Genomic DNA, 20,147 nt, shown 5'->3' with positions numbered 1-20,147 from the left:
AAATTCGGATTGGCCTATTAACCGTTTTTGCTCGTTGAATAATTAACAATTTTGGATTGATTTTGACAATCTGAGAATTTTATAACGTGATAATCAAAATTTTGGTGCAAAAGTGGTCTCGATTAATCACGTTCAAAATAAATTAAAAATCTGAACTTGTCTTAAAATCATTTGTTGGCATTAAGAAAATTAGGCTGTAATCTCTCAGAGTGATTTTTAATAGGAGTGAAGGAACAAAACTCCTGCTCTGCTTTCCACACATTTTATTATGTGAGTTTAATCTTGTTGGAAAATTTGAAATTGTTCTGATAGAGTTTTATGTGAGTTACAGGTGATCGTAACGTGGAAACTTTTATAGGCCATTATGTAGCGGGATGTTTTTATCTGTAGCGCTAAACCGGTAGAATAACAATTATCACTTTCTCATTCTAAAATAATAATAAACAAATTTCCACTTGTAGGTACGTTTTATTTATCTGAAAATTTATTTTAAAAAGTTAAAAAGTTTAAGCATTAGCTCGCATGTCGTGCACATTGCAGTTACTTTCCGCACAAGTGACGCTATTAGTGACATTAATAATCATTGTTGTAGCTTTTAGAAAATCGCAGGTAGAGGTAGTACTATTAGTTTATTTTTCGACGCATCTCCGGTAAACCCCCGTGTCTTCTTTTTGTGAAAACGAAATGAAATACAGGGAAAAACACTCATAAACAAAATGAAAATTGTTTAAATTATTCAACTATCAATCAGTGCTAAAACATAGCACAAAATGCCAGAAGTTTTAAAAACAATTTTTTTTGGAATTCTGACGCGGATATGTTGACATTTTGAAATGAAATTTTGCAAAGTTTATTGTTTACAAAAATTATTTTCTAAAGTGGGTCAATAGTAATAGTTCTATTTTTGAGAACTGTAATATTTTTAGTGGTGCAAAAATGGTGGATGCGCCGGGAAATTAAAATAAGATTTATTTATTTTTTCCTATTGCAAATGTTAAACTATTATTTTATCATCTCTTTTGAGTAAATATAATAACACTTTAACGGCGAGGGTAGATAAAAGTTAATTTTATTCAATAAATTTTTTTAAGAGCTCTAATATACGAGGCCTGACAATCAAATCCGGACCATAATTAGTTTTTAGATGTGATATTTTTGCCCAATTAACTCGATTTTGAAGATTTTTTTTAATCTATAAACGCACGTCTATAAACATTGTTTATTTTTGCGAACTGTAATATTTTTAGTGTTGTAGAATTGGTGAAGGCGCCGGGAAATTAAAAGAAGGTTTATTTATTTTTCCTATTGCAGATGTTAAACTATTTCTTTATCATGTTTTTGAGTAGATAAAATAACACTTTAACGGCAAGAGTAGATAAAAGTTTATTTTATTTAATTCATTTTTTAAGAGCTCTAATATACTAGACCTGACAATTAAAACCGGACTTTTAGATGTGATAATTTTGATGATTTAACTCGATTTTGAAGATTTTTTTGATCGATAAACGCACTTAGTTTGAATAATCTTTTTAAAATAACCCAAAAATTGTAAAATTTGATCTACTCTTAAAATGAGTTTTTGGACAGTTTTTATCCTAAATTCCAAAGTAATTCAAAAAATAATGCTAAAAGTAGCACAAATGTGGTCTGAGACGCATTATTTTCATCTACTTTTTTAGATTTAAAATCAATATATTCTGCCAAAAAATCACAATATTAACTTTAAGATGCATTAGTTTTTGTTTATTTGACTCGGTTTAGAACGTTTTTTTATTAAGAAACAAAGTATCTAATTCAAAATTTTTAAAAAAAGTGCGTTATTTTGAACTCCTTAACTGTACAATTAATTTTTGAAAAACATTCGAACTTTTTTATTTATGAAAATATTTTACCATTAATATACATATTTCCATTAATTTGAAGTGATCTAGAACTAACAACTTATACAGGGACCTCTGTTTCCGCATAAAGAACTTTATAATACATATAAAATAATATACCGGGTGTTTCAGTTTTTTGATCTTTGCATTCCTTGCAAGGTTTTTTTTCTAAACAGTTTAACATCTTTGTTATGGCTGATTTTTCAATAAAATAAAAAACCTCAAACAGGTCGAATTTATTTTTATATATACTACTCGTACAATTTGACGTTATGTCAAAGTTTATGACGTCACTAGTTCTTAAGAAATGACGTAATTTTATAATTTTTTTAATCGCAACCAACAGTTTTGTTTATTACTTATGGTACGCTCCTTTTATCTTTCTGGTAAGTAAATATAAAGAAATAAAAAAATTAAGTAAAAACAAATTTAAAAAAGAATAAAATAAAATAAAATAAAATAAAAAGTTACCAAAGTTGTGGGAAATTTTACGCAAGGTGCCTTTTTTGTTCTAGCTTTACATTCTTATTGTTTTTTTTTCTAATTTATATTTTTTTGTCTTTATTCCTTTTTTAAAGAACGTTTGAATCTCAAGTAAAATTTAATCCTCGATTAACTTGACATTTGTTGGTTTCTAAGGTGACTTGACTTCTACATATCTATAGCCTGTGTCTTGTTATAGAAAAGTTAAAAAAAGTATAAAAAACTGTGACAAAATCAGCAAATATTTAAATATAATTATTTAACTAAATAAAAAATATATATTAAGGGCCGCCCCCGGCCGCCTTTATGATGCGTTGTTATTTATAATGTCTTCGCCGCCCGAGACGTCCCGTAATAACGAAACTTTTTAAGATCGCAGCGCAATGTAACGACACAGTTGAGACGAACTTTTCCCTTAAAAAAAAGGAACCCACAGCGCTTACTGCGATTAATATTTAAGTGTGTCGCGCTGTGCGTACGTACGGCAGTCGCTATCTCGGAGACAAGACAAAAAGATTTTAAAAATTCACAACGTCATGCATAAGAAAAATTCGCCGCGATATAACAGGCTAATTTTCCGATATGGCCACGTTCAAGGTCGATGCTTGCTTTGGAAACAGCTCTCTGAAGATGTGCACGTGAAAAATTCAGAGAACGACCTTGTTTGGATATTCATGGGCCAGGCCGGCCCTGACCATTGCCTGGGCCGGTTTTGGATGAAAGTGGTTACACGTGTTGGGCGTGTGCCCAAGTTTTGACCAGACTTGTTTCAAAAAAGGTCAACAGGTCAATTAAATAAAATCCTCCTTTATAGCAAAAAATTAACAAGTCCAAAAATTATGTTTTCTGGTTAATAAAAGCATGCACGGTAGAATATTTTTTAATAACATCTCGTAAAATAAACGTTTTTGCACTTCTTAAAAGTATCTAAAGTTAGGAGTTTAGTTTTAGTTTTAAAATAATTAATAATTTTGTTTTGGTATTTTTTTATTTTTGAATTTTGGGATTTCTGGCATTAGCCAGGTAATTTTTTTATCAAACAAATCAATTGAACTCGAGCAAAAGTATAATTTTGTTTGGATGTTTGTGATACAGTTATAAATCTTTTCAAAATACAGCGCAGCGATTTTTTAATTTAGGACCTATTTTTCCATGCATTCAAAAAAGCTTTGTATGCCTAGAAAATGCGTTTTTTGGCTTTTATTCTATTAAATATAAATGTTTTTAAGAAATATACATTGAACGAAACAAGGACACTGCCTCGGTAAAATCTCTTAAATAAGCCAAGTTTTTATTTACCAAAATTTTGCCAATTTTGTAATATCTGACACTCATTCATCAGAAAAAGGTTATATATATTTAAAAAAAGCTACTTAAAGTTAATTTTTTGTGCGTTTTTGGCATAAATTAAGTAATTTGTGTTGCAAAATAAGCTAAATTCAACAAAATAATCGACTTAGTGAATTATTAATTTTCAAACTATTAAAGAAAAATTTTAGAAAATAAGTGAAGTTTTTGTTTATCTAAAAATTTTGCGATTTTTTTTATTTATTCACTAAAATGTGGACAACCTTTTTAAAAAAATCAATTGGAGGGAATATGTCAAAAAATATTTTTTTCAAAGATTCAAAAAATTCGCAAAAGGCAAACTTATTGAAACCATAGAAAAAAATCGAATTTTCGCTTTAAAACCTTGAAATGACAAAACTAATTTTATTCTGGGTATAAAATTCCAGATGAATTTTTCAAAAAAAGCCAAAATAACGCTATTTGTAATTTTCAACAAATTCCAGGTAAAGTGTGATTTAATGGTTCTTTTCAGTCAAAATTGCTTTTTTTTAAATCATAAACGTAGACATTCCAAAATTTCGCAAAAAAAATATTTTTTTTTAAAAAGATAACAACAATCTTACTTTACTTGAACTCTGAAAAAGTGAGTAATTTTGCTCTTATCAGCATAATATAACCTTTCGGCCAATTTGAAGACAAAAAAAACAACAATATGCAATTTGTTCAACTCATTGTGAATTTGTTATTGTAAAAACTTGTTGAAACACTCCAGCAAGGCCAAGATAATATAGTTTTTGAATTAAGTTTCTGGTTTTTCGCCCACTTTTAATGAAATCTACTGTGGTTTCACTTCAAATCTCGAAGCTTAATGATATGCTGTTGTTCAGACAATTCAGTCTGGAAGTAACTACTAATGATATTTTGATACTTTCACTGGAGAAAGTGGGCAACTAACCGCAATTACGCTTGAATCATCATTTCCGAAAATTTTCCCAGCCTAGGTACACGAGTATAAAAAAGCATAAATACTGTTTTTTTTTATTTAAATGGTCTTAAAAGTTTAAGGGGCTATAAAATTGACTATACCTAAAAATTTAATAATCTTAATAAAAATTTAATCAATTGTGTTTTGTCTTCATTAAGAGATGATTGTGTATTTGTCTCGAATTTCTTCTTTGATTTATTTGTGCGATGATAAGGCAATGTTATGTAATGATTTATCGTCACTGTCACTGTTTACAATTATCGTATCGTCTGCGAATAATATATATTATAATAGAACGTGTCGCCTGGGAAGTTCATTTATATAAATTGTAAACAATAGAGGTCCTAATACGGACCCTTGAGGAACACCAAATGTATTATATTGAACAATGGATATTGAAAGTTCTAATAAAGATATTTACTTCAAAGTTGGTGCTCAGTCATAATCCGTTGAGTTCTGCACAATGAAAATATTTTCAAGATGGCGGCACTTCCGGTTACACCGGAAATCGCTATCAACTTTCTTATTTTAAATAGAAAGCTATGTTTTTCACAGCGTTTTTGGATTAGTTGAGTTATTTTATGGCCGTTTTTATCAGCTTTCCCTATACCTAAGTTTAACCGTTTTCGTCATATTTAAGATTTTTTGAAAATTTTTGGATTTGCACCTGTCACTTTAAAAATCGGTAAGTCTCTTAGTTTTAGAGATTTCGAAATCATATTCGGAGAATTAAAAGAGAAAGCCTACACCTGTTCTCCAGTGTGTTCAAAATTGGAAATGAGGTTAATAAACCCAAAAATTTTACGGTTGAATTTGAACAACTTCAAGTACCCATAACTTAATTTTTTCAAATGGAATGTCCCAATTTTTATTTTACTAGATGGAGGAGAATTTTTTTCTGCATCGATCTGTATTAGCATTTCCTATACCCATCTGTGATAATTTTCGATATGTTTTTTTGACATTGTAGAAAATTTCTTACTAACCACAACTATTTTTGAATAGTTTGCCCTAAAAACATTTCTGATTAAACAAATGACAGTTTTGACATGACTATCATAAAAAGAACTCCCTGTATATACACCATTACTGTTGTTTCCCTTAATTCTGTTAAATGTACTATTTGTTGTTGAAAATTGGGTCTTTGATATTGTTTTAATTTCTTTTAGTTTTTCTTTTTTTTTCTTACAGTTCTGTCACTTGTCATATTATTTAATTTGGAAATAAAATGATCATTTGCATCTTTTTTTCATTGTTGAGATTGTCGTTTTTGTCCTTTTTTTCCTTTAACTCACGTGTGAACCAATTTGTTTTGGTACAATTTTTTCTTTTAATTTTTTTAGTTTATGTCGGTGATTAAATATTTTTTTTGTTTCAGCATGGACCGTGACCAGCCCTTCAGCTTCCAACTGGGCGTTGGGCAAGTGATCAAGGGCTGGGACCAAGGCCTGCTCAACATGTGCGTTGGCGAGAAGCGCAAACTGACCATCCCACCCAGCCTGGGCTACGGCGACCGTGGCGCTGGAAGCGTGATCCCAGGTGGCGCCACCCTCATCTTCGAGGTGGAACTAATCAACATCGGGGACTCCCCGCCGACCACCAACGTCTTCAAGGAGATCGACAACGACAAGGACAATCAGCTGAGTCGAGAGGAAGTAAATAGTTTTGTAAATAGTAATGCGTGCGTCTAATTTGCGGTAACAATCTGTTTAAAGGTGAGCGAGTACTTGAAGAAGCAGATGGTGGCAGCCGAGGGCGAAACGCCCAGCGAGGAAATGAAGAATATGCTCGCAGACCATGACAAGTTGGTCGAGGAGATCTTCCAGCATGAAGATAAAGACAAGAATGGCTTTATCTCGCATGATGAGTTCTCGGGACCCAAACACGACGAATTGTAACCGCAACGACTGATGGTAGTTTTAGTGGTGTGAGGTCTGGACTGCAACTTAGTTTTTTACCTTTTATACAGTGTTTGCGAGCCACGGAATTTTTAATCGAAGTTTCTTTTTATACATTCCTTTGAGCTAATCTTATTTATTTATGTTCATACGGCTTACAGTTGTTGTTAATCGATGAATTATGGATGAAGTTAATTTTAGTGCAATCTATTGTATGTTGTTATACTATTAAAGTTAATAAACGTTTTTTTATTAAGTTGTTTGGTTTACCTAACACCTGACAATCACAATTTTTGAAAAAATCTTTCAAAATTTTTATCTAAGATCTCTGCGTTAAAAAATTAAAATTGGACTCAGTATCAGGATCATATGAAGGCAAAGAGGTCTTTAGAGCTAAAGATCTCTTCGCGTTCCTGTGATCCTGGTCCGAAGAAAATTTTAAAATTTTGCAAAAATTTAAAATTGGACTCAGTATCAGGATCATATGAAGGCAAGGAGGTTTTTAGAGCTAAAGATCTCTTCGCGTTTCTGTGATCCTGGTCCGAAGAAAATTTTTAAATTTTGCAAAAATTTTAAATTGGAATCAGTATCAGGATCATATGAAGGCCAGGAGGTCTTTAGAGCTAAAGATCTCTTCACGTTCCTGTGATCCTGGTCCGAAGAAAATTTTAAAATTTTGCAAAAATTTAAAATTGGAATCAGTATCAGGATCACATGAAGGCAAGGAGGTCTTTAGAGCTAAAGATCTCTTTGCGTTCCTGTGATCCTGGTCCGAAGAACATTTTAAAATTTTGCAAAAATTTAAAATTGGGATCATTATCAGGATCATACGAAGGCAAAGAGGTCTTTAGAGCTGAAGATCTCTTCGCGTTCCTGTGATCCTGGTCCGAAGAAAATTTTAAAATTTTGCAAAAATTTAAAATTGGACTCAGTATCAGGATCATATGAAGGCAAGGAGGTCTTTAGAGCTGAAGATCTCTTCGCGTTCCTGTGATCCTGGTCCGAAGAAAATTTTAAAATTTTGCAAAAATTTAAAATTGGACTCAGTATCAGGATCATATGAAGGCAAGGAGGTTTTTAGAGCTAAAGATCTCTTCGCGTTCCTGTGATCCTGGTCCGAAGAAAATTTTTAAATTTTGCAAAAATTTAAAATTGGACTCAGTATCAGGATCATATGAAGGCAAGGAGGTTTTTAGAGCTAAAGATCTCTTCGCGTTTCTGTGATCCTGGTCCGAAGAAAATTTTTAAATTTTGCAAAAATTTTAAATTGGAATCAGTATCAGGATCATATGAAGGCCAGGAGGTCTTTAGAGCTAAAGATCTCTTCACGTTCCTGTGATCCTGGTCCGAAGAAAATTTTAAAATTTTGCAAAAATTTAAAATTGGAATCAGTATCAGGATCACATGAAGGCAAGGAGGTCTTTAGAGCTAAAGATCTCTTTGCGTTCCTGTGATCCTGGTCCGAAGAACATTTTAAAATTTTGCAAAAATTTAAAATTGGGATCATTATCAGGATCATACGAAGGCAAAGAGGTCTTTAGAGCTGAAGATCTCTTCGCGTTCCTGTGATCCTGGTCCGAAGAAAATTTTAAAATTTTGCAAAAATTTAAAATAGGAATCAGTATCAGGATCATATGAAGGCAAGGAGGTCTTTAGAACTAAAGATCTCTTCGCGTTCCTGTGATCCTGGTCCGAAGAAAATTTTAAAATTTTGCAAACATTTAAAATTGGAATCAGTATCAGGATCATATGAAGGCAAGGAGGTCTTTAGAGCTAAAGATCTCTTTGCGTTCCTGTGATCCTGGTCCGAAGAAAATTTTTAAATTTTGCAAAAATTTAAAATTGGACTCAGTATCAGGATCATATGAAGGCAAAGAGGTCTTTAAATTTAAACACCTCTTGGTGTTGCTGTGATCCTGTTTCTAATATTTTTTTAAATCATTATTAAAATCAAATAAACGCAATTTTACCGATTTTATAAAAATGAGTTACTTTTCACTGAATCTTGTTTGTTTTCCAGGGTTTAAAATAAAACGCAATATTATCATAACAAAATTTATTTATTAAGGTAAATTCATCTTTAGTAATCTACCTAGTAACATAAACACAGCAATGAAAAAGGAGAAAATAAAAAAGTAGCTCAAATTTCCCAGAAATAGTCTTGATTAAAAAAGAGAAAAAAAGTCACTCACACTTGAAGACAAATAAAAAATTATGAGTAAAACCAAGACTAGTTTGGTTGTGTTGCCATTTCTTTTAAGGCACATTACATTCAAACGCGCTGTCCTCATCCCTTCCTACCGTTACAAAGTAAATAAATTAAACCTAATCCTACGATGTGCTAACTATTCCAATGTTTTTCTTTTTATAAATTAATAATAAAAAAAAAACAACAAGATGAGTGAGCAGCCATACTTTTATCACATAACAAAGTCAGTTGTAATAGTATACATTTAACATCTCACAGATGCGCTAAATAAATTAAAAACAATGTAAAATTCTCTAGACAGGAATTGGCACCAGGGACGGGTTAGTAGCCTTTGATGTAGGCCGACAGGTGCTTTTTCTCCTCTTCGGACAGACCGTTCTTCAGAGTTCGTCTCACTAAAGAAAAAAAATTAGTCTTGAAGTCCAAACGCCGAAGTTACAACAAAAACACATAAATACATGCAATCGCAAACAAAAAAAACATGCACGTGCTCTCAGCCAATCACATACCGCCAATTAGGGCGAGTCTCTGCTACCGAACGGATTGTTCTCTCTTGTGCGAGAACGCTTCACTGTTTCAACACAATACAAAGTATACTGTGTGTAAATTACAGAAACCTGTAATAGCTACTTACGCGACTTTCTGTCGGCGTGTCTCGTGCGTTTCCGTTCGCGTGGCGCCGTCCTGGAGGGTCCCTTGGTGGCAGTCTTGACGAGGCTTTCCAGAATTTCGTCGTCTCCATCTGTCAGGTTGCCGTTGGCTTGGCCTAGGAAGGAACGGTTGGAATCGCGCCGAGTGCGGCGCCACGGGAGAGTGCCTTGCATGCTCTCCACGTCGGAGATGTCGCTGCCGAGGAGTTGGCGCAGCTCGGCGTCGGCGCGGTCCTCCTTGGTGCGGAATTTGCCAATCTAAAAATTGAAAAAAAATGTACTTTTGGCTTAAATTTTAAGTTTTTAATACTTATTTAATGAACTAAGTTGGTAATCTCAACTATTGGAGGCACTCTCGCTATCGCTCGTTCGTGCTTCAAATTTTTATTAAATAAAGTGAACAGCCATTGCAGGTCGAAATTGCAAAATGATTTTAGTAATGTTAGAATATTTAGTTAGTTTAGGTTATGAGGTTGGTAGTCAGAAAGTAACTAGGGGAGAAGCTACTGTGATGGCGTGGGCCTGAAATGTTTGCTGTTGTTAATCTTCCGAAATGAAGTTCATCATTAAACTTTTGTTTTAACAGACTGTGTTTTGTGTTCCCTGACACTCAAATCTAACAATCAGAAGTGGGATTTTCCCAAAAAGTCCAGTGTGTGGAGAAAATAAGTGAGCGCGTGTGTTTGGCGTCTGTAAAAGTGGTGTTACAGCGTCATTCAATTTTTCTCTTTTGACGAATTGCGATCAGCCGATCAGTGGAAGAAATCATCATCATGGGTACCGAGAAGGTTGTTGCGGACATGATGACGATGTTCACGGATGCTTTACGAGTCATGGAACAAAACCGTGTTGCCAGCGAAGAAAGACTAATGAAAATGATGCTTGAACAACAAAATCGTGGAACAACGATTCAAACTGTGCCCGATTTTTCGAAATCAGTTGAGACATTTGATGGCGATTGTGAGAGTGGTGCAGCAATCGAATGGTTGGAGAAGATAAACGTCACGGCAGAAATCCATTCGTGGTCAAACGAATGTTGCTTGGAGACAGCCAGGAACCATCTTGTGGGAGCGGCAAGAAAATGGTATGATGCCCATCGCACGGAAATCAAAACATGGACCGACTTCGTTACCCAATTTAAGAAAACCTTCGAAATCAGAGTAAGCACAACGGAGTGTTGGCGACAAATGCAAAGTAGGCAACAGATACCCGGTGAGTCTGTATCCACATATTTTCACGATAAATTCCAATTGTGCCAAAAATTGAAGTTACCTTTCGCGGAAACAAAGGAACAAATAGTTGTGGGACTATCGAATAAAAATATTGTGCAAGGACTAGTCGCGAAATCGCATACAGACGCGGATGAACTTCTTCATGACATCATTGAATTTTCGAGAATTTTGAATAATTCGCGCGCGTTTTCCGGTATAAATGAACGTTCGAAAAAACCGAGTAAAAACATTAACGAAATTAAGTGCTACAATTGTTTACAAGCGGGACATTTGGCGTCAAAATGTACTCAACCAAAACAAACGATTTGTTTTCAATGCAAACAAACGGGTCATGTGGCAAAGGATTGTAAAAATTCTTATGGGGAAAAGAGTCAGAATTTTTCGCGAAAACCAGTTGCAACAGTCAAGAAAGAAGTTAGTCTTATTTCGTCCCATCAGAAGCCAAGAGAAGATAGCGATGGAATTGAAAAATATTTACGAGTGACAAAAGTAGACGACGTAAATATCCATGCAATGATTGATATGGGCAGTTCTGTTTGCACAGTTAGAAGTTCAGTTGTCAAAGAAAACAATTGGCCCATCACGAGAAAAGATGTGCAATTGTTTGGTTTTGGAAATAATTCACCAATACCATGCTTAGGTGTAGTGAATGCTGGTATTCAAATCGATGAAGTTCGCGTAGATAATGTTGATATCTGCATTGTTGCTGATGATGCCCAAAGTGTGGACATGATTATTGGCAGACCAATGAAGATCAAATAATAGTAGACCCATCAACTCCTCCTGAAATTACACACGAGCTAATCAAGCTTTTCAACGAATTTAGGTCTTGTTTTGCATTTAATTTAAAGGAACTAGGTTGCACAGATGTGATGAAAATGAAAATTAGAGATACGAATGTTCCAGTAAGTGCCAAACCATATCGAGCAAGTTTGCGAGAACGAGAAATTATTAAAAATATAGTCCGTGATTGGAAGGAAAATGGAATAGTGACGGAAACAAATAGTCAATATGCTAGCCCAGTCGTCTTGGTCCAGAAGAAAAGTGGTGAACCTCGACTAGTTGTTGACTACAGGAGATTGAATAAACAAACTGAAAAAGTTCCTTTTCCAATTCCAAGTATTGATGAACAGTTTGAGATGCTGAGCGAATCAAGAATATTTTCGACATTGGACCTCGCTCATGGATATTTGCAAATTCCGTTAGATGAAGAATCGAAGGAGAAGACTGCTTTTATAACTCCAGACGAGACAGGCCAGTTTGAGAGGTTAATGTTCGGATTAACAAATGGCCCATATGAGTTTTGCCGATTAATGCACATAGTCCTTGGTCCACTCAGAAATAAAGTGTGCATGACTTACATTGACGACATTTTGCTTGGTGCGAAAGATTGGACAGATATGTTAGACAAGTTAAAAATGGTTTTAACGGCTCTTAAGAAAGCAAAGTTGACTTTAAAATTGCGTAAATGTGTATTTGGACTAAAAGAAGTTGAATTTCTTGGCTACACAATTTCAAGTGAGAAGATGCAACCAGCTAAATCCAAAATGAGAGCCATATCAGAGTTTCCAACGCCGAAAAATATTCATGAATTGAAGAGATTCTTAGGACTAACAAGTTATTTTCGGAGATTTTTGCGAAACTACGCAATACGTGCCCGACCTTTGACGGATTTGACAAGGAAGACTCAGACATTTACGTGGGGAGAAGACCAAAGTGCAGCTTTTGAAGATTTGCGCGATAGTTGGTGTGCTGAACCGGTTTTAAAACTGTATAATCCAAAAGCGACTATAACCGAATTACATACGGACGCATGTAGTGCGGGCGTGGCGGGAATGCTACTTCAAACGGACAGTGCAGGACAACTACATCCCGTATATTATATCTCGAAGAAAACCACTGACGTTGAGGAGAAGTATCATTCGACGAAATTAGAACTGATGGCGGTAGTTTGGTGTATCGAGAGATTGCGCAATTTGTTAATCGGACTAAAATTTGTGGTCTACACGGACTGTCAAGCCATAACATTTCTAAATAATTTTAAGACGCAAAATGCCCAGATCTGTCGTTGGTTTAATTTGTTACAGGAATATGACGTCGAGATTAAACATCGTCCAGGTGGAAGAATGGCCCATGTGGATGCCCTTTCCCGTGCTCCTGTCGATGACTCTCAAGACACTCTTGACCACATTCATGAGAGACTAGAAGTCCTGCAAACACTTGACGAGACCGACTACGTGCTAATGATTCAATATGGAGATGCTGAACTTCGTGAGCTAATCCAAATTTTGAAAAAACCTAATGAAGAGAGAACACCAGTGGAACGTCAGCGAGTGCTTCCCTACAAGTTAGATAGTGCGAGACTACTCAGAAACGTTAACGTGAATGGTTCTGGAAAATGGCTGTATGTGATCCCAAAATCAATGAGGAAAAGTATTGTGGTGAAACATCACGACCAATTAGGACATTTCGGCGTTGACCGAACAGTTGCAAAAATTCGAGAAAGATATTGGTTCGCGAAGATGAAACAATATGTACAAAGACATATCAGTGCGTGTGCGGAGTGTTTACTAAATAAAATCCCATCAGGAAAGCGACCCGGAGAGCTACACCCACCGAGACCACCACGACGACCTTTCGAAAAAATTCATTTAGACCATGTAGGCCCTTTAGTAAAAACCGACGACGAAAATTCTTACATTCTTGTGGTAATCGATGCTTTAACGAAGTTTGTGAAACTGTACCCCACGAAGAGTACAAAATCCAGTGAAAGTGTAAGCGCCTTACAAAACTGTATTGACAATTACGGAATACCCCGTCTCGTAGTGGCGGACCAGGGTTCATGTTTCAAATCAGATGAATTCGGTGAATTTTGCGACAGCTTAGGCATACAGGTTTTATTAATACCTCCCCGGTGGCCTCAAGCAAATGGACAAGTGGAAAGAGTAATGCGAACTCTTATACCCACATTAATGTGCGAAATGGATATCGAAGAACAATGGGACAAAAAGATTGTCAAGGTAGAACGCAATTTAAATTCTATGTTGAATAAAACCACTGGTAGAGTTCCATTTGAAGCCCTTCATGGATACTTACCCGTGTTCGACGATGGAAAACTCACTAAGCTTGCAGAAGGCGAAGATTGTACCTGGACTCCTCCCGAAAGTATCCAAGCAGAAATTCGTGAAGCAATTGTTGAAAAACAAAAAGCATATAAAAGACGATATGATAAGAAGAAGTTCCAAGGTGTGACATACAACGTTGGAGACATCGTTATGTTCAAAACCTACATCCCTGGAGGAACCGGACAATCATCAAAAACTAAAGCCAAATATAGAGGACCATTAACAGTTATTGAGAAATTGCCTTCGGATGTATATCGTATCTCCAGTCTTGCGGATGAGGGACGCATTTTTACGACTACAGCCAATGTTTCTCAACTCAAACTCTACAGAAACCCAATCGAAGACACAGAACCCGAAGACACAGAACCCGAAGACAGTGACAGTAGTGAAGATGAACTTCCACAAATCGAAACTGTTGAAGTTCAGATACATTCTACACCAGATGCAATTGTAACCGAAGAACTACCAAAACGAAATAGACGGATGCCAAAGAAACTGGCTGACTATAAACTATTTTAAGTGATTTTGTTTCATTAGTGTATTAAATTTCATTGCTCCTTGTTTTATGTCGAGCGGAGGTCCGCTCGAAGGTCAGAATGACCGAGTGTTAGAATATTTAGTTAGTTTAGGTTATGAGGTTGGTAGTCAGAAAGTAACTAGGGGAGAAGCTACTGTGATGGCGTGGGCCTGAAATGTTTGCTGTTGTTAATCTTCCGAAATGAAGTTCATCATTAAACTTTTGTTTTAACAGACTGTGTTTTGTGTTCCCTGACACTCAAATCTAACAGTAATGTTAAGTTTCTTTCAAAATACATGATTCGGTTTATATTATAATCACTAAAGTTTGAATTCCAAAATTTATATACTATGCCTTTTAGGCGATAACACGTAATACAACTGTTGAATGTTTTTTGATGAGCATTTTTCTAGTTTTTGATAGTTTAAAAAATTGAAATCGGCGACTAAATTGATTAGTAATATTACTTTTTTATCTTTATAACTTTTGATGTCCCGTCCGTAATCACAAACATAAAATATTGTTCTTATTTCTTACGCTGTTAAAGAGAACCAAGAATTTTAACTTCTACTGTCTGATTTTAATGTTGTTAGAGTTTTTAATAAATAAAACTTGTCTGAATAAATTTTTTTAAAGCTATTTTCTCACACAATATTTTTTTGTCCCGTCCGTCATGTATAAACAAAACGTAAATTAATCAGAAGTCGTTCGGTTGGTTTCAAAAGTTTCAACAGGTTCCACCTTTTACTTTAAAAATAGTTGTTGGAATTAGTGCCTTTTAAATTAATAGAATTTAAAATGTGAGTTTTTTTGTGTCCCGTCCGTCATCAATTTTTATTTCTTTTTTGTGCTCGTATTTTAAATTTAAAAAATGTGGCTCTAATTGTAGCTTGCAAACAATTTGACTGGTAATAAGTTCCTACAAAGAAAACGTCGCATCTACTGATACTGTTCGTAAAAACTGAAAATAAAATCTAAAAATTTGTAGTGTCCCGTCCGTTAAAATGGAATGGCTGAAATGTAAGGTGAATATGCAAAATTTCAGCTTGAAACTTTTAAATTCTTCATTCTTTGTCAAAAAATATCTAAAAGCTTGTACGTTTTTTTTTCTGCTTTGTCGAATGACTGGTTTCATCTTCGCATTTCAATTAGGAGCCGATATATCGATAATAACTGTTCTTAAATTATTATTTTGCGTAAATATTTTTTATTTTATTTATTTTTTTTATTCACGGAAATTACGTATGTATGCAAAATTTTAGCATGTTCAGATAGCCGGCACCCTCTTAAATTAGACTCGCTAAATATAAAGCAGATTAAATAAAAGGTAGTAAACAAAAATACGAATTTTTTATTCATTCCGAGACGAAACCGAGGTGTATCAATATTTTTTCCTAATACACCTCGGCTTCGCCTCGGATTACTTACATCAACATAACCAAACGGTCAACGAAAAAATTTATAAATGTATTGGAAGCTAAATAACCACTTCTAAAGCTTTTAATTGTTTTAAAAACTATTAATCCGTATGCAAATCCGTATTTTTTTAATAAAAAAAATATTTTTTAGTTTTACTTTATTATCGTTTTGTAAAAAGCAAATAAAATTTTTGTTTATTGAATAGGTGGGTCATTGAGTTTATTTACAATCTTTCTTATTGTAATATTACGGAGATTACGTGTGCATGCAAAATTTCACTTAATTCGGAAAATCCGCACCTTCTCAAAAATTTTACTCACAAAGTAGTCAACAATAACGCAAATTAAATAAAAATTGTAAACTCCCCAGTTTCACTTAATTTTTTTTTAATATGAAATAAAATACTGTATACACCTCGGCTTCGCCTCGGACTACTTACATCCGTTATCATTTTCCCCCTCGTTTTATTGCGTTCGCGATGATTGGCTTTCTTTTCCAACTGTTGTAAAACTCGTTCCCTTGTCGTTCGATATTCTAAGGCAAACTCGGAAACGATTCTACAAAACTCATTTGGCTTGGTATCCGACAGTTGATGTAGAGGGATCCCTAACCATAATAAAAATTTATGAAATCTGCAAAAAACATTGGTCAAAATGGTCAATTTCCCAAAATTTTGGCATCAAAAACCTGTTCATAACCCTCCTGTGGATGATTCCAACCAGAATAATTCTTTCGGCACAATCGGCTAGAAAGTCGGACATTTTGACTTTCATCATAGTGGAACCATCGTGTTTGGCTATGAGTTTCAAGTGGTCCCAGGAGGCCTTGCAATCGGCCTCAAGCCTCTGGATGTTCAAGGCAAGTTCGTCGAAGTCGATTTTGGAAGCTCGAGTAATTGCACCAATCTAGGAAAATTCAAATACTTCAATTTTTAAACTAACCTCTAAATACAAGTTAAGTCAAGTCAAGTCAGGTCAGGTCAGGTCATGGCAAAAAAATTAAATTTCTCCTTATAACTTCTGAATATTGATAGGACAGCTAAAATAGTACTTTTTTAATGCTAATGTATAAGTCCGGTCTAGTTAGGTCAGGTCAGGTCAGGTCAGGTCTTATATATTTATAGATTAGATATCCTCAAAATATGTAAAATAAGGGGATTACAGGACATTTACAATAACTATTTTTATTTTTACTCAAGTCTCTAAGTAGAAGTCAGGTCAGGTCAAGTCAAGTCATTTTTTGTACTAACCTCTGAATACAAATCAGTCGCGTCTGGGAACTTCTCCATAACAATATGGCAAAGATGGTGCAACAAAGAGTGCTTATGGACCGTATCTTTGACTTCAGGTACTTTGGCAAGATAATCAATTTGGAACCCTTTCACCTCATTCCCATTCAAAAAATTCCCTATCGACAAAAGGGTGCTCAAAATCCCCCTAAACGTCTTATTCACTCGCAAAACCTCAATCCCTTGCTTCAAATCCATCAAGGGTTCGGCAATTTCCCGTTCGGAATTTTCAAAATCGAGCTTAAAAGCCCACAATTTAAGTCTTGCCGGTAATTCAGAGATTGATGCTAGAGTTAAAAGGAACTGTTCCGCACTCCCTAGAGGAAGATCAGGATTGGCAGCTTGGGCTTCTTGTATTTTAGACCTTTCCTCTTCAGTTGGCAGCATTGTGAGCAATTTTTCGATACCTTCCCGGTTCATTATGGTGGCGTCCATTTTTAAAATGGCGGTTTTGATGGAACGTGGGGGGGGTAACTTAGTCATGCCGATGTTGATGGCGTTGGAGCGTTTCGGGTCCAGGACGATTATTTCCTTGTTTTTATTCATCTCTTGCTGTTTCTAAATGGTTACATGGGCTATATAGTAATTGAAATGGTGGAGGGAAAAGGGGACCACAACCATTTACCATGCTCTAAACAGCGCTGTCCAACTTCTCTTAGTGAAAAAGTTTCTAACAAATGTTTTTTTAAGAAAAGCTATTTTTTTAAATGCACAAAAAAGTGAAATATTTTTGCTTCCAAGCTCTAGGATTCTAAAATTTATGAAAGTTTTGGTGGTCAACTGTATAAAGTAATTCTGTAATACTCTATTATTATGCTTAATATTAAAAAGTACAGCGTTGTCACGTAGATTACGTAAGTGTGCAAGATTCCAGTTCATTCGCACAACCCGGAAAATATAAGCTTTAAAAAATTTTTTCGGTTGGATAGCGCTGCCGTAGACTAGTACAAGATCTGGAAAGGTTACACGTGTCCCTACGTTGGCACTACAGTGTTATTAGAGGTGTGAGGTCCGAAAACATCTACAATGAGCAGTGCTGCCACGCTGGCAGCACTGTGAAGGGTGTGCAAAAACCAAAAAAACTATACCATCACCACCCAATGACTCACCTCCTGAGACCATGCCACGTGCGGATCACCAAAGAAAACAAAAAAAAAGAAACGAATTATATTTAATGAAGCTTCAAAATTGTAAAAATGCTTCCACCAAAAGAGTTTGGCCAAAACCAAAATTTTTGCCCGACTTACCTTCGTAATGAGGTCCTTGGCCCTTGACTCGAACAGGTGTTCCAGTTTTTGGGTGTCGACACAAACTGGTTTCAGTTCGTCCCAAATAAAACCAGTCTTGAGTTTGGAGGAGCAAACTGGATCCTCTCGGACTTCCTTCCAGAAGAGTTTTACTGTCTTCTTGTTTTTCTTGATTGGGATTTTGGTTTCGGCTTGTTTGGACATTCGTGGGAGGGTTACCCCAAAAACTGGGGGGTTTGGGACGGGAGGGGGCCCCTTTGATAAGGGGGGAGGTGGGGGCGCCCCGTTCTCCTTCAAAGGGGGAGGAGGTGGAGGGATTCCATTGAACACAGCAGCTGGGGCCAGAACATCCGCCTCGTCGTCGCTCCCCAAATCAGTGAAGTCCATATCACACAAGTTCAACGGACGATCTAAATTCGCGACTAACTCCTCCCATCTGAGCTCGTTTTCGGACTTCTTTACTTCGATTTTTGGCGGGGATTCAGTTGTTGGGCTCTTGAGCACGTCCGCTTTGGACTTGGACTTGGCTAAGCCTTCTTTGGCCTTGGAAATTAAACCGGTCATGTCGCCGATTCGGTTCGGTTTGTTTTCGTCTGAAGGACTATGGAGGATATTTTGATTGGCCAATTTTTGGGTCAGGTCTTTGACTGTGTTTTCGCGTTTGAGTTGGAGGAGGACATTTCGCTCGTTTTCGTTCGAATTTTCGGTGTTTTCGTCGATTGGCTGTTGGGAGTCGTCGTAAAGGATCCAGGGTTGTTTAGTGAGGTTCTCTTCAGAGTCAAGCTTGTTGACTGCGTTCATGAGAGGGGTGATGTCTTTGCGGTTGGCGATTCGCTGCTGGAGGGCGTTTGTGTAGTTTCCTAATGAAAAAATTATTCGTCGAATTTATCTTTCAAATGCTTTTATGTTCTTAACATAAGCATATTATATTCCATATCGAGTGCGATATCAACCTTGAAAACTTGATTTATGGGCCTTGAAGTTTCCGTGAAATTAGATCTCCTATTTGTTATTATTTAATTAGTAATTAAGTACTGAACAATTGGAGGAACCGGAAGGCAAGTCAAATCTAGATATTTTGGTATGAAACAGTAGTTTTTCAAAAAATTTGTCGGCTAAATAGCCCTTGCTATATTTGGATCAATAATTCAATTAACAGTGTAAAGAAGCCCAAAAAATAAAAATTAAATTGATGTTCTTAACATAAACCTATATTCCATATCGAGCGCGATATCAATCTTGAGAGCTTGGTTTATGGGTTTAACATAAACATTTTTGGAACTTTATGTGAAAATTAGATTTCTGATTAGATTAGTGATTAACTAATTAAGTATTAAACCATTCAACCAATCGATAACTAGTTAGTATTTCTGTAGCCTCAGGTTTTTTTGCTGTTTAATAGTAAATGTTGGAAGTTGATTTTTTAATAAATAAATAAATAAATAAATTAATTTTTTATCAGCTTTAATTTTTGAGATATAGGTAACTCGAGTTAACATTTAAAAAAAAATAAAAGACACAACTTTTGGTTAGTTATTTTTTATGTTCCTTCTGATTTTTTTGCTGTTGTTAAATAATTGTTGGATGCTGATGCTGATTTTTTCTATCAGCTCTAGTTTTATTGGCATTTATACAGAAAAATGTACATAGCTTTTTTAGACCCTGTTGTCTTAGAATTTTTTGCTGTTGTTGAGTAACTTTCGGACGCTGATTTCAAAACAGCCATGAGATTTTTTTTTACCAGCTCTAGTTTTTGAGATAAGGTAACTCATATTAAGACTTCCGCACTTTTCGTAAGCTCTAAAATAGAAACGTAAATTTTGGACATCTGAAATCTAAACTCCAAAACTATAAATTAGCGGCAACAGACTAAGGTAAATTTTGTAAACCAGTGTAATTTTTCAATTTTTTTTTTATTTTTTGT

The 20,147-nt window shown here is 35.2% G+C and overlaps 2 protein-coding genes across 9 annotated transcripts in view; one reads left to right on the top strand and one right to left on the bottom strand.

The window, feature by feature from the left end:
* Nucleotides 1–6,792, top strand: part of Fkbp14 (FK506-binding protein 14) — a 36,912-nt gene extending 30,120 nt beyond the window's left edge. Inside the window, exons 2-3 of one of the 2 annotated variants that reach the window (XM_965813.2) lie at nucleotides 6,017–6,293; nucleotides 6,354–6,792. In XM_965813.2, coding sequence (XP_970906.1) covers nucleotides 6,017–6,293; nucleotides 6,354–6,536 — 460 coding nt within the window. In that variant the 3' untranslated portion in view covers nucleotides 6,537–6,792. Of the gene's footprint in view, nucleotides 1–6,016; nucleotides 6,306–6,353 lie in introns of both variants that reach the window. The other variant, XM_008193265.3, reaches the window with a different exon arrangement.
* Nucleotides 6,793–8,577: 1,785 nt separating this feature from the next.
* The window catches only part of Fhos (Formin homology 2 domain containing), a 112,848-nt gene continuing 101,278 nt past the window's right edge, over nucleotides 8,578–20,147 (bottom strand). For 6 of the 7 annotated variants that reach the window (XM_015978736.2, XM_064355962.1, XM_015978744.2 and 3 more), the window contains 6 exons: nucleotides 18,224–19,083; nucleotides 16,938–17,534; nucleotides 16,376–16,593; nucleotides 16,128–16,320; nucleotides 9,380–9,653; nucleotides 8,578–9,140 (listed from right to left, as the gene is read on the bottom strand). In XM_015978736.2, coding sequence (XP_015834222.1) covers nucleotides 9,067–9,140; nucleotides 9,380–9,653; nucleotides 16,128–16,320; nucleotides 16,376–16,593; nucleotides 16,938–17,534; nucleotides 18,224–19,083 — 2,216 coding nt within the window. In that variant the 3' untranslated portion in view covers nucleotides 8,578–9,066. Of the gene's footprint in view, nucleotides 9,141–9,254; nucleotides 9,317–9,379; nucleotides 9,654–16,127; nucleotides 16,321–16,375; nucleotides 16,594–16,937; nucleotides 17,535–18,223; nucleotides 19,084–20,147 lie in introns of all 7 variants that reach the window. The other variant, XM_015978745.2, reaches the window with a different exon arrangement.

Source organism: Tribolium castaneum, chromosome 1 (genome assembly GCF_031307605.1).
Source record: "Tribolium castaneum strain GA2 chromosome 1, icTriCast1.1, whole genome shotgun sequence".
NCBI lineage: Eukaryota > Metazoa > Arthropoda > Insecta > Coleoptera > Tenebrionidae > Tribolium > Tribolium castaneum.
The sequence above is the reverse complement of the archived record's forward strand: the minus strand, read 5'-3'. Positions and strand labels throughout refer to the sequence as shown.